Source organism: Dicentrarchus labrax, unplaced genomic scaffold (genome assembly GCF_905237075.1).
Source record: "Dicentrarchus labrax unplaced genomic scaffold, dlabrax2021, whole genome shotgun sequence".
NCBI classification, from domain to species: domain Eukaryota; kingdom Metazoa; phylum Chordata; class Actinopteri; family Moronidae; genus Dicentrarchus; species Dicentrarchus labrax.
The window spans coordinates 5,920,288-5,935,368 of NW_026136719.1; the positions used below are offsets into that span (position 1 = coordinate 5,920,288).

The 15,081-nt window shown below is 37.9% G+C and overlaps 1 protein-coding gene across 1 annotated transcript; it reads left to right on the forward strand.

The window, feature by feature from the left end:
• Nucleotides 1–169: 169 nt before the first annotated feature.
• On the forward strand, nucleotides 170–14,042 carry slc22a18 (solute carrier family 22 member 18). The gene is made up of 10 exons (XM_051379333.1): nucleotides 170–837; nucleotides 2,625–2,722; nucleotides 2,843–2,988; nucleotides 5,364–5,496; nucleotides 6,345–6,457; nucleotides 11,466–11,576; nucleotides 12,163–12,263; nucleotides 12,341–12,442; nucleotides 12,662–12,782; nucleotides 13,447–14,042. The coding sequence occupies exons 1-10, from the start codon at nucleotides 676–678 to the stop codon at nucleotides 13,632–13,634; spliced, it is 1,275 nt and encodes a 424-aa protein (XP_051235293.1). The 5' UTR covers nucleotides 170–675; the 3' UTR covers nucleotides 13,635–14,042.
• Nucleotides 14,043–15,081: the final 1,039 nt, after the last annotated feature.

Here is a 15,081-nt window from a genome sequence, read left to right on the forward strand (position 1 = left end):
AAACATAAATACAATTGTACACATGCTGTGCAGAGTCAGAAATACTTTATTGATCCCCGGGGGGAAATTTGTTTGATACTGATAGATTGTACTATTAATATATATATTTATATATTTTTGTATATGTTGTCATATCCACCTACCTCATGTACACAGAGAAACCTGCATGTATTTCATATTATAATATTATATTAATGTTTATATGTGTATTTAGTTTCGTTGTGATTCTGATTCCTGAAAGTACGACATTAGCAGGAGTCCCTGAATGCACCACTGTTCAAAAACTTCCCGGTGAGCTTTTCTATAATAGACGTTCAAGTCGGCTCGTAAATACGGAAACCGTACAGACCAGGGTCCAGCTTTTTAAGCCACTGTGGCTTTCAGTTTCTCACAACTGGCTAACATGTAACCGACCTGTCTCCCTCCCTCCCTCCCTCCCTCACCCTCGGTAGCGCCTCCTCGCCGCCTCTGCACCCGGTTCCAAAGTACAAGTAACGTTAACGTCAGGTTGGTTATGTTCATGTGAGAGTTCACCATGTCAAAGGGCATTTCCCCGGTCGACTAGCACCTGGAGTCGCTTCTCAGTTTGGATCCCCTCCGACTGTCAACCCCCAAACGCTGCTGTAACGTTAAAGGTTGTTGTGTTTTTATACAGGAAGCCCAAAAAAAAAAAAAATGAGTCGAACCGGAGAAACAACCGGGGAAACCTCCAAAGCTTCAGCTTCCTCACAGACTAACGCCGCAGACCAACGACGGAGGACGAACATTATTTACATCGTGTACCTCATCGCTGCTCTGGATATCACATGGATGTTTCTGCAGTTCTCCGTCACCCCTGTAAGTAGTTTCTGTTCCTTTTCCCCGAGCAGGAAGCTGAGATTTCCGTGCTGGCCGTGAACGTGGAAAACTGTTGTTTGTTGTTGTTTGTTGTTGTTCTTGATCTAGCGTTTATTATGAGTGTGAAAGAGTGATAATAATGTAGTAATAGTTCATTTACAGCAGCGATATCAACATTATTGTGTCATTATACTTTATTATTAGTGAAAAACATCCATTTAAAATGTACTTCAATGAAATTAAGACACATTTTGCTTATTTAAAAGTTAATAGCACAGTCTAACAATACTCCACTACAAGTCAAACTCCTGTATTTATAATATTAAAGTACTCAATGCAGGAAAATGTCCTATTACATGTTATATCATTAGATTATTATTATGGATTTAAAGTCTTCTGTTACCTTTGGTTTTGGCCGTAGAGCTGAAAGAATTAAAATTACTTGTAGATGAACACATAATTAATCAGCAACTCTTAATAATCAATGATTGTTTTCACTTTTCAAGCAAAAATGCTTTTGAACTTTTTCTGGGTTTTTGCTTCTCTAACATAAGTATTTTACTGCTTTTCTGTTTTATATTCTGAACATGTTTAAGTTTTGGACTGGTTTGCGTAATATTCTTTACTGTGAGCAACTTCTTCATTCTTAAGTAAAACCCTGGAGTCACACATTATGAAATAAAGAACGCTGCCACCACTCCCATCACCGCCTTCCACAAATATGGCTGAGAGTAACATTCATCAAGGACAAACTGATTAAACTTTAATCGTGGCAGCTATTGTAATTCTTTTTTACTAAAGTAACAATAATTACAAAGTACATTTTTGTCTGTAAAGAGCAACACATTCTGTTTTTTCCAAACTAGTTTATTAGATTATCAACAACATACATGTGAAAGAGTATGAGCAAGTGTAACAAACATAAAGGAAAACATAAAAAACAGTAGAAATTTACATATATTAGAAGGAAATAAATAGAATAAAGGCAAATACAGAGAGCTCACACAATAAACCATAGGTACAATTAAGTAATTAAAGAAAACACACTATTAGAGCTGTTAAAGAAGGTCCCATTATCCTCCAACCCTCAACAGTATACCTCATTTTCTCCACTCCAACGAGGTCAAATATGCCCTTGATCCACGAGGAGTGAGAGAACAACGCGCAACAAAAAACAGTAAATACACAATATATCCAGTTAAAACGACAAATAAAGTCACAGTTTGGATGCCAGTTGAGTGTCACATGTACAGATTCAAACTGAGGCCGTACTAAACCTGCATCAGTGGTTCCCAACCTTTTTCCTTAAGGGACAACATTTTTCTATTGTGTATTAAACTGACTCAGTTACATATTTTATGGATATTTCATGTTATATTCAAAACTGTACAATGAACCCAAACCGTGAACTCAAGAAGTTTGTGTAAATTAAGGGATTTAGATGAATTTTGAGCAGATTATTTTCTATTTAGGGAACTTTTAATACAATTCTCTGTCTATATTATGTGATTTTTAATAATTTTAAACAATCATACAGACTTTATGGGCTTATTTTTAGACAAATTAAGTGTTTTCTTGTCCCTGATGTTTGGGCCTTGTTCTACTAGACAATTTACTCCTCACAGAACAATGAAATGCTGAGATACAAACCTACTGTGTGTGTATTTTAATACGTTTTCTAGCACGCCTTAAACTCAACAAGCCCCACTAGATCAATACCTGCTGTGAGAACATTAACATGCTCCATACGATTACGTGAATGTATTCTTCATCATGTCTCTCTACAGTATTTGGCAAAGAAACTCGGCTTCGACACCTTGTGGTTTGGTTATTTACAAACCACGGTGGGTGTGATCCAGCTGTTGGGAGGTCCAATGTTTGGGAGGTAAAGTACTGTAAAGTTTTACAGTTTTTTGTTGCATGTTTTTCTTCATATATGATAGAAGCTGCTGCTGTTTAGCCCCGTATTAGTGGCACTGTTTTGGGGTTTTGTTGTCGCTGGCAGGTTCGCGGATCTCTTCGGAGCACGAGTAGCCTTGTCTCTGGCGTGTGCTTCAACCGTAGTTTTCTTTCTGCTGCTGGCCATAGCAGACCATCCTGCCATGCTCTTCATCCACAAACTGCCCACAGTCTTCATGCATGTCCTACCTGGTAAGCAGCACTCAGCCACAGTCCTCCTCACTCAGATTAATATTTTACATTTCAAACTTTAAACCTGTATTATTATTATTTATTGTACAGATCAGTCATACATTTGTTATTTATGAGTCACATCCCCCTTTCTTAGGGCCATCTGTATGTAAAAACATCTGAGACTTGAGATTCAAGTCATTTTTGACAAGTTTGACATGTAATTTTTCCCCACAATACTCCCTTGTTTACAATACACATGCAAATCAAGAATTTACTGTGTTTAGTGGAACTGTATGGATGCTAGGAAATAAATTCCAACTTTTATTGGAATATTAAATGTAAGAGTGTATGTAGGGAACAGTGTTGGGTTTTTTAAGCCATATATCACACATTACCATACTTGCATTACTTTACTTAATTACTCCCTGTATGTACAAAGCTGTTTGTTACACTACTCATTTCATTACTGCTGCGTTACTCGACAGCAGCGTCTGAAATCACACAATATGAACAACACTTAACGAGCAAACTCACTCGAGTTGCTCACTCACCAGACTATTGCTATATATATATATATTAAACTAGTCCAGCTTATCTGATGTGAAGATCTTCGTCTCAAACTACATTCATTGACTTCAGCATCTGAGCTGAAGGAAGCTGCCCCCTCCTCGTCGAAAGCAAGGAAGTCACTTGCACATGAAATATAACTGAAGAACTTATGTAACCCAAGTAACATAATTGTTTGATCAGTAACTGTAATGTGATTACTGATTTAGGAACATTAATGTGTTACGTTACAGAGTGAAATGTGATTATAGTAACCAACACTAGTAGGGAAATATCAATTAGGATAATGTTTTGTGGTAATGATGTGGTTAAATATGGTTAAACACTTAAATTTAGGCATTTAAGACATTCTCTGCTTCGGAGGCATGTTCAATAGCTACCTATCTTGATCACTTCAGAAAAGTAAGTGGCATTTTAACTGCATACCGCTGATAAGAGTGCAGTATTTGTCTGTATTTGAACTGTTAACTTACAGCAATATGGCCAAAAACAAGCATTAACAGTTGGGCTGCAACTAACAACTAATTTGATAATCGATTAATCTGTCGATTATTACTTCGATTAATCGATTATTAATCGGATAAAAAGACAAAAACTAAATTTCTACCCTTTCCAGTATTTTATTCAAAAAACGGCGTACTGGTCTTCTTGTAACATGTTCTTTCAAACAACTTGCCAAATAAAACAAAGCAAATGTTACAAACATTGTTTTTATAAAATGTATTTACATTTTCCTCAACACAAAACCTTTTCAAGTCTTCCATTTAAAAGGAGCCAAATGAATTTAACAAACATAAAATAAATAATGATAATAAAAAATTTATAAAGTGCACTTGAGTTTGTAGCTGAACGGTTTTTATTTAAACTGTTCTTCAGATAAATCCCCTCCCTTTTTTAAACTGAAGACTTGAACAGGTTTTGTTTTGAAACAAATGGAAAGGCCTGCTATGTGAAATTTGTCAAAACCTATATATATGTGTTTTTGTTGATAACTGTTAAAAACCGTTCAGCTACAAACTGAAGTGCACTTTATACATTATATTATTATTATTATTCATTTTATGTTTGTTTGTTAAATTCATTCACCAAAAATAAAACGGAAATGTAACTAATGAGATCAGAACTGGATCAGATATTGTTCAAGTTTCTGTTGTGAAGTAATATGGATTCACTTTAGACTGCCTCTGAATAATAGCAAGATATAATCCAGCAACTCCATAACGTTAGTTATACTGAAGTGTCTCTCCAACCTAAATAGATTTAAATAGCTTTATTGGTGGCCCGGCTACATTGATCCATTATGAAACGAACCGGATATATTTCTGTCCGTTCAATTATTTCGAAATTGGTAACCGTGCATTTTCTCCATCAAAACAGAGTCAAATCTGCCAACAAAAGCTGGCGCGCTGAACTCGTGAATGCCTATTGCGACCCAAAACAACACAACAAATTAAGTCGTCGCACTCTTTCAAATGTTTACTCCAAGCAAGATAGACGGCGTCGTCACGTGAGCTGCACACGGCACGGCATTGGCTGGCTCACTGCCACCACCTGAGACGTTGCCGCCGCATGCGCTGCATAACATAGATCCAACGAATTGATGAGTAAATTAATCGCCAGCTATTTTTATAATCGATTAGTTGTTGCAGCCCTAGTTAACAGCATATTGCCTCTAAATATTTATGGTAGTTAAAAGTCTGATCCCTGTGCACGGCTCTACTGTATGACCTAAACTCAATGATCAAACACCATCTCATCCCAGTGGCACTGTTAAAATCAGTGCAGTTTCACCTGATGTTATTTTTTCCTCCCTCTCCCGTCTGCAGCATCTCAGATGGTCGTTGCAGACCTCTCAGAACCTGAAAAAAGGGCAGATGCTTTATCCAAACTTGGTCTGTGTTTCGGCGTCGGTATGATAGCTGGCTCCACGCTGGGCGGCCATCTTAACACACGCTATGGGTGAGTGTCCCTGTATGTGAGAGTGGAGGGTTGGACGGTAGCTTAGCAATGTACTACCGCGGATGGAGGCAGCAACAGAATATATTTTAGAAAAGAAAAAAACACCTAAAGAAATCACTATCAGTTGGCTATATTTAGAATATTTTTACTAGACAACTTGCTGTCACATTGTCCTTTCCAGAGTTTATATTGCTCTCTCCAAACTCATTTTTAACTCGCAGCACACAGGAGTTGCCTTTTTACTGCTGCATTAATCCACAGCAATTAATGTAAGTTGGAAAACTAATGTGTTAAAACACTTGAGTCACACAAAAACCGGTGTTCTGTGCGGTAAAATGGGATTTTCATTTGTCAAAAGGAGGATGGTTACTTTGAAGAGATTGATATATATTGATATAAACGCTTCAGTGTCTTGTCAGAAAGGACTGTCTGATGGCAAGGTGAAGGGATTAAAATTCTCTAAATATAGCGTACACTTTAACACACGTTGATTTTTTTCGGTGGGCCTTTTTGCTAGGTAGCTAAAATACATTTTGTTGCTGTTCCCGTCCACAGCAGTACATTGCCTATCTTCCATGCTAGTCCTCAAGGTTGCTACTCACTGTCATAGATAAACCATGTCTAAATCCTGCGTGACAGTAAGTAATAAAGCAGTTGATCAGGCTAACTGAAACATTCACAGGTTGAAAATTAAAATGTTCTTTTAAAAAACATAGTCATGTTAAATGTCAGCTGGTTCCCAGGTCAACATGGAAGTGCAAAGATGATCATAGACTATGAAATATTTTTAAATTTATACTACTTATACTTTAGTAAACCTAACACTGCTTCTACTTTGTATTTCCCAGGGAGACCTTCACTGCCTGTGTTGGTGCCGTGGGGAGTGCCTTCAGCTTACTGTTGGTTTTAAAGTTTATTCCAAAAACTACCAAGGTTCAAGCTCCAAAAACCAACACAGACAGTAAGACACACTTCCATCTTCTTCTGAATGCTGATGTTCAGCCTTACGGCACACAGGCATTAAGAAGTAGGAGTGAGCAGGTTAAAGTCCAGCTGAAATCACAGTCATTCATCCCTTTCTGCAGTCAATATAATGTCATTGTTTTTATTTTAAATTGTTTCATATTCTTAGAATGAAGAAGAAAGGAGTATTCGGGAAAATATTAGGAATACTCTTTAAATATCAAGAGTTTGATTGACAGCAGCTGGTAGGCTAAGCACCATCAACACGGAGGGCATTCGTGTTACTTCGCATAGAAAAGCAGCTGGCTATTTATATAATCATAACATTTTAATTATTTCAACTTTAATTCTGGGAAAGAATAATAATAAGACGTGCAAATCTGAGCATAAATTCAAACATTTTATTGTTGAATTTGTGAGCAAAAGGAGTGTGCAGATCGTGTTGTCGGTCCTTTACGGTGCGTTCCATTTACCTCAGGCGTCCGAAGTCGGAACTGGGAATGACGTCACACCCGAGTTGACCACGTTCCAGTACAACAATTCGGAGAACCAAGCTCTAGCCAGGTTAACCGTTAGCCATTGTTAGCAATTCCGGTTGGATAACAACGCACTATGCTGTATTCTGCTCACACAACATGTCCACAGACAGATGTCGGACATTACTGCGTGTACGACTGATTTAATGAGACAGAAAAGACAGAAGTGCTAATGAAACAGTATGTTAATATACTATATTATATATAGTACAGTTTTCACTCACTTGATGTGCAGAGAAGCCATCTTGGATTTTGAGGTCGGGGTAAAAAAAGAAATCTAAATATTAAACACACTTTTATGTTTGTGTGTGTGTGTGTGTGTGTGTGTGAGAATAGAATGTTCGGCTCAGCTGTAGAATGTGTTTTCCTTTATTGCATTACATCCTGTTGGAATGTTGTGATGTCACAAAGGCATTCTGTAGAATGTGTTTTCCTTTATTGCATTACATCCTGTTGGAATGTTGTGATGTCACAAAGGCACTCTGTAGAATGTGGCCTTTGTTGCATCACATCCTGTTGGAATGTTGTTTTGTCATAGAGTGATTATTCTTACACGATAGACAACCTTGAAGAGAAGGTCAGATATTAATCTTTACTTTTCAAATCTCATCAAGACCCGGTGTTAAACACAGTGTAAAGAGACCGAACAGGAAAGATGGAGTTCTTTCAGAAAATTAAATCTAACTCTGATAACAAGAAATCGCGTAAGGCAGGCAAGGTGTCAGCTTATCACCATTATGTCTTGGCAACGATCCTTCCCGATGCAGAGCGTGAATATCTCGCCATTCAAAAGACCAACAAAGGCCTCATGAAGGAAAATGAGATCCTCAAGAGGAAAGTTGAGTCTTTCAAAAGTGATGCTGAAAAGTTCAAGGCAGAGTGGCATAAACTGGTCACGATCAACAAAGACAAAGACAACCAGATGACCAAGCTGATGCACTGCAAAAGTGAAGCGTCAGTGTTGGGTAAGAGGTTTGGGACCCAGGAAAGAATCCTGAAGAGGGTGAACAAAGAGAATGAGGCCCTCAAGGATGAACTGGAGGCAACAAAGATTGAGCTGAAGTTGGTGAAGCAAAGTGCTGTCAGCCAGAGGGCCGAGCAGCAAAACCTGAAGGAACAGCTGGACCAGGTGAAAAAAGACAGAGACGGTCTGAATGACAAGTGGCAACGCTTCGAAAATGAATGCTCTCAGCTGCGTGACAAAATCACCAACCAGCAATTAATCCTGAACAGCAAGAACCATCAGTCCAAACAGCAGATGACCCACATCCAAGTCCTCAAGGAGAAGAACCAGCAACTTGAGAAGGAGATGGCATGTAAAGAAAACGATGCAGAGTACCAGAGGCGCGAACTCCAAAAGTGTGAGAAAGACCTCAACAGAGAGAAGGAGAAGCTCAGGGAGAGCAAAATCTATCAAGCTGTTGGAGATAAAATGGACAGAAAAATTGTAGTAGTCCAACAGAGCAAACCTCGCCCACCACCACCACCCAGCCAGCAGGTGCCATTCCACAAAATGGAGTCCTTAACGAAAGACCTGCTCGCCCAGACTGAAGAGCTGACAAAGACAAAAAAGCTGTGTGAGGAGCTGAAGGAAAGGCTGACGCAGGTGGCTGAGCAGTTGATCCTGTGCCAGGTGACAGTCAGAGACCAGAAAGACAAGCTCAAGGCAGTAACAGCAGAGAGGAACATCTACAAAAGTGACAGTGAAAAACTGGGGATCGAACTGGCAGACATCAAAAAGGACCAACGGTGTGAAGAACTGCAGAAGAAGACGGCCATGAGGCGAAACAAAGTCTAGGTGTGACAAACCAAGACAGATTTCCCTCACATCTGAAATAAATTAAATTAGATTAAATTAAATTAAATTAAACAATAATAAATGACCTTTTGTTTGTAAGAATATTAAGTAATAAGACAATAAAGTATGTTATTAACGTTTTTTTAATTTAAAATGTTATCACAGTGTGTGTTTATCAAAACTATAAATTCTTGTTTTTTGAGGTTACACTGATGTGTGACATTGGTCTTAAAGGGAACCTATTATGCTCATTTTCAGCTCTATATTGTCAGTCTGACAATCCACTAGAACTTTTTTCCTTAAGGGATCCTTTTCTATCATTAAAAAAACTGTTGACCCCTGACTGTGACATACAGTTAGGTCCATATATATTTGGACAAGTTCTTTTATTTTAGCTGTTTACCAAAACATATTCAAAACAGTTATATAATCAATATGGGCTTAAAGTGCAGACTCTCAGCTTTAATTTGACAGTATTCACATCCAGATTGGAGGAAGGGTTTACAGCTCTTTAATATGTACCAAAGATAATTGGACAATTAACTCAAAAGCTATTTCATGGGCTGCATGTACTAGTCCCCGTTAACCCATCATCAGTTAAGCAGGTAAAAGGTCTGGAGTTGATTCCAGGTGTGGCATTTGCATTTGGAAGCTGTTGCTTCGAACCCACAACATGCGGTCAAAGGAGCTCTCAATGGAAGTGAAACCGACCATCCTTAGGCTGCAAAAAAAGAGAAATCCATCAGAGGGATAGCGGAAATGTTACCAGATCTCAACCCGATCGAGCATGCATTTCATTTGCTTAAGACAAAACTTGAAGCAGAAAGACCCACAAACAAGCAACAACTGAAGACAGCTGCAATAAAGGCCTGGCACAGCATCACAAAGGAGGAAACCCAGTGTTTGGTGATACCCATTGGTTCCAGACAAATTCAAACAATTCTTCTGAGTCCGAGGAGGGGGGATCTCTCTTTGAATCTGATCCCATTATCCTAACGAACTAAGGATTTTGGGAGGTTTTCCTCGTCTTCTTTAGAGACCTTGGGCCGGTCACGGTTTTAAATGTTGTTTTTTTTTTTTATCAATAAATGATGATTATTTATATTAATAACTTATATCCCCAATGTAAGATAATATATGTAAGACAATAAAATATGTCAAAAGTTCCTTTTTAGGATTTTAATTTTAAATCCTATCACACTGAATTTAATCTACAGTGTGTTTATCAAACTTATAAATTCTGGGGGTTTGTGTTACACTGATATCTACATGAATTAGTAGATCAGTAGTTTTTTACTTTCTGAATCAGTGAAACTATTCAGATCAAATCTCTTATTTAGATTTTATTATCTGCTTTTAGTCATTGAAGTCCACATGAAACAGAAATCAGAGTGCTGTTTGCTTCTGCATATTTACGCATTTCCTGTAAAAACAGTGCTATGATTTTCGTTTCACCTGGACATTAAGAGTGCGTCCAATCCAATCATTTTGTCTTCCCATAAAACAAAATGTGTTTTTATTTGTGATTTTGGTTAAACTGGATCATTTTATGGAGAAGATATTGTCTAGTTTTCCCTCCGATGTCCTTCAGTTGCTCTGCCGTACCGAGGTGCGGATCAGAGTTTCCAGGTGGACTTGTTGCTAAAAGTAGCTAGTCCACCTGGAAACTCTGAACAGTTATGTTAGATGCCGTTAGCTAGTTAGCTCATGCGGCTAACGTTAGCTGACTTAGCACTAGGGTGGCAGGAGCCAAATCTGGCAGAAAAATACCGTCGTACTTTATTCCCTTTAGTTAAAAACTGTCATTCAGTCCCGGTCAGTCCGCTCACAGACCTCTTCAGCAATACTTAATCGTTAGTTTAGTAGGCAGTATGCAGTATATATGTAGTAGGCAGTAAGTTAGTGTGTGACTTCAAATACAGCCACACTATCAATGATAGCACTATCAATACAAAGTGCAGAAGAACCAAATCCATCTCCTCAAGCAAGAAGATCCAGAAAATTGAGGAGGTGGGCATGAAGAAAAATAGAGGACCAGAAGTGGGAACTCTAAATGTGATGAAGAACTCGACAGACAGATGGAGAAGCTCAAAGAGAGCAAGATCTATCAGGCTGTTGGGGATCAAATGGGCATCAAAGAAAAAGAAACCCAGCCATCAGGTGCCTCTCCAACATTGAGTCTTTACAAAAAGAGCTGCTCAGCCAGACTGAAGAGCTCATGTGACTATTTGATATTTTGATCAAATCATTCATATATAATGTAATATTTACGTAAGACAAAATCATTTATTAACAGATACCTTTTAATTTGAATTTAAAATGCAGTTTATCTACAGTGTGTGTGTTTATTAAAAGTATACCAGCACCTCTACAGTTCATTAATATGCTGGAATATTTATTTAGCTTCATATTGAATGGACAGACATTAGAGTGGTATTAATTTACTGCTTCAAACAAGAAAAGGAAATCATATTTACCAAAATGTTTACTATTTCTTCAATCTGAATTCTCAGTTTCAGTGAAATAATTTATTTTAGATAATCAGTGATTTTGGACAAGCTACACTTGCCTGTGTGCCTTTTTCTTTTACTGTGTGTTTGTTTGAGTTTGTAAGAGATTATGTAATCTGGCAGCGATTTCAGTTGTATTCTTTCTGCTTTAATTTGCTACAGGTGAGACCAAAGGCAAGTCAGTATTCAGCGTGGGAGAGATCACACGACTGATGAAGTTTCCAGGTGTGGCACGGACTTTTGTTGTGAAGGTTGTCGCCGGTTTGCCATCAGGTGAGAGTTCATGTGAGAAGAGGTTCTGTTAAAGACATTGTTTATAGATGTTATACAGTATATTCAGCACTTTCAATCCCAAATCGTTTCTACAAACAAGAGTCCTGATGTTTCTGATTAGAGCCTGAGTGATATATCGACTGATATTGGCCTGTTGCAGACATACTGGTATCAGTGTATGTATATTATTATATATAACTACAATTTGTTGATAATGTATATGTTAAATTATTATTAACAACATTTAAATGTACTACAAGAAGCAGCCACTGGGTCAGATTTGGTCGGATTTCCTTTGAAATCAATTAAACGAGGTAGTAGAAACACTCGATTTTAACTTTAATATTGTAATAAAGTTACTTGTTTAAGAAAGCAGCCTTCTTTGCAAAAATTGGGATCAGTATTGGTCTCAAAATATCAATCGGGCTCTATTTCTGATGTAGGATTTACTGGAGCAACTTGTATAGTAACATACATAATGATGGTCTGTTCATTCTGGGTTCAGTAGAATTACATTTAAAGAACTTTGGACATTTTATGTAAGCACCAAAACTGAAACAAAACAATTGCTCTTCTCCATTCAAAGGCATTTTCCAGGTGATGTTTTCCATCATTGCATTGGAGTTCTTCAAGCTGCAACCTGAGCAGAACGGCTATCTCATGGCTTATTTTGGCATCGTCCAGATGGTGAGTGTTCATTATGATTCCACTGCAGCTCAAGGTGATATCAGAGGAGGATCACTAAACTCTGGATGTTTGTTCAGGTTATTCAGGGAGCTGTGATCGGTCGGCTCACAGCGAGGTACTCCGAGAACTCGCTGCTGCTTCTGTCCATTGGAGTTTCTTCTTTGGTTGGATTGGGTCAGGTACACCAAACACAACACACACACACACACACACACTGGGGGAGGATTTAAATATAGAGGGAAAATATATATATCAAGGTCAAATTTACTACATCCAGCCCTCAAAATGCTATTGCATGTGGTACAAATACAGTGCACTTGCTTCAAGTATTACGCGAGTCTTTCTTTGTATCGTAGGACGTATGTGATATTTTAATTTTTCTGTCTTTCTTCTTGCAGGCTTACATGCAGAATGTGTTCCAGTTCTGTCTCACCGTGGTCCCGATGATGTTTTCTCTCAGTGTGTTTAATGTCATCACGGATAGCATGCTCACCAAGAGCGTACCGTCCTCTGACACAGGTGATGTCATCCTGCTTTTCAGCTTGCACAGCACACAAACTGACAGTTAGGATTCCTTCAGTGTTCATCGTTCAGGAGGTTTCTACCACGAGCCAAATTATCTGCAGATAAATGTTAAAAATAAGTAACGCTGTTCAGCAGACAGAGGACGACCCAGACTGCTAACGTTAGCTCAGCTTGTTTTAATGATAATTTAGGATTCAGACGTTCTGGAGGTTTTCACCGGGAGCTGAATTATCCACAGAGGTCTCTTCCTCTCCAAAACAAACGAGTGACTAAAAGTAGAAAAAACTCTGAATAAAGGAGTTTCAGTGTTTCGGCTATTCGGCAGACAAAAGACATCCTGCTGCTGACGTTTGCTCAGCTAGGGTCATCCGATAACTAAAATCCTTCATCTAGTTCACGTATCCAGTTAAAAACAACCAAGATCTAAAAAGCTAATCATAAAAATGTGGCTTAAGACTGGATAAAAAGCCCATTTATGACAGTTTCTGGCAGACAACCACAAGCATACACAAAGGGGGTCTGACGCAATTGATGAAACACCTGAAGATTGAACATTGTTGCAAACATTTGAAATAATGTTACATACAGAACAAAGGTCTAGTGTTTGTAGACGTTTTAATTCAGTTGTTTACTGAACCCGCTTTGCTCTCGTACACAGGCACAATGCTGGGACTGTGTGCGTCCGTCCAATCTCTGCTTCGCACAGTCGGGCCGACTGCTGGAGGCTTCCTGTACGTGAACTACGGCATTTCCTCTATAGGTCTTATCCAGTTCGTTGTGAATATAGCTGTGTTTGTGCACCTGCTGCAGCGTCGCCTCAAGAAGACAACAGAGCAAAAGGAATGAGGTTGTTAGAAAAAAGCTTCTCCATAAAATGAACAAAGGAGGATGGAAATCAGTGTTTGATTTTATGCACAATCATTTGTACAGTTACTTATATTTAAAAGTACTTTGTTGCAGTTTACATGATGAGATAAGGTCAAGTCTTTCTAGTTCATTATTCAGATTTATTTTTGCTCTGCTGTTTAAGCTGTGATTGAGGTTCAGGACCAAACCACTAGATGGAAGCAAATCCTCTATTTTACCTGACTTTTATTTTCCAGGGTTCATCATACTGAGATTTCATTAAACCTCATCAAATATTATTAAATATTGGACCAATCCATATTACTCCTAATTGAGGATAGTTATATCAGAAGAATTTTTAATATGTAATGAAAACATTTATTTAATTAAACTTTTTTTTTTTTTAAATCTCCTTTTGTACTTTGATTTATTTAAAGGTAGTAACAAGAGCTGCTCTTGGATTCACTTTTATTTTACTGTGATGGTCTAAATGCTTGTTCCACCTTAAGAATAAATCTGTGTCAGAGATTATATAAATATAATGAATATTGTTAGAATATTTGATAGTGGAGTTCCTTTAAAAGCTAATGAGCATCTTTATTTATTTATTAAAACTACGGCATTGGACTGGAGTTATGCAGTTAAGAGATTTATATCATGTTTTTTTATTTGCTGCTTGCAACCAGCTGTTAGCATCCTATTATTAGTCTGACTGGGAGCTCAAAGGACAGGCCCTATCTGGATCCAGGGTTTGGATTGTCCGTTTTGGTCTAATGTAGAATTGTGGTGGTTGAACATGGCGGACTCCGTAGTAGAGGATCTAATGTAGATTAAAAACAGCTTGTTCTAACGTAACAAAAACACAATAATTCTTATTTTTAGGTGATTAAACACTAATGAAAACATGATAATGATTATATTCCAGTTCTGCCAATAGATCCTCCTAAATGTTTCACACTGGACCTTTAAATCATTTCTTTGAGTCCAAAAGAGGTAAAAATGATCCAGTATTTCACAAAAGCAATTTATCTTGAGCCTTTCGAGGGCATAACAAGTGTTTTAGGCTTTTAAATGCAGGACTGGAGTAAATTCAGATTGTTTACTTAAATTAAGGATCTGAATACTTTGTCAACAACAACAAACGTATTAACAAATATGACACTATTGCAGAAAAACAAAGGACGTAGCGTGTGGACAAACAAATCCTTTAGTGTTAATCAAATTCTCATATTTATTTACAGTTCTCAGCTTCCTCCGTTGCCAAGCTGCATTATGTTGAAGTGATGTCACAAAATCTGCAGCAGGTGTTTTCATTGTTTCTGCAAAATACACTGATTTAGAAATATTACATCCAACAATCCCCGATAAATATTATCTTACTTTAACAGTAGGGGGTCAGTGGCCTTACAGAGTTATGATTATGGACCAGGCTACACCTTCAACAGAT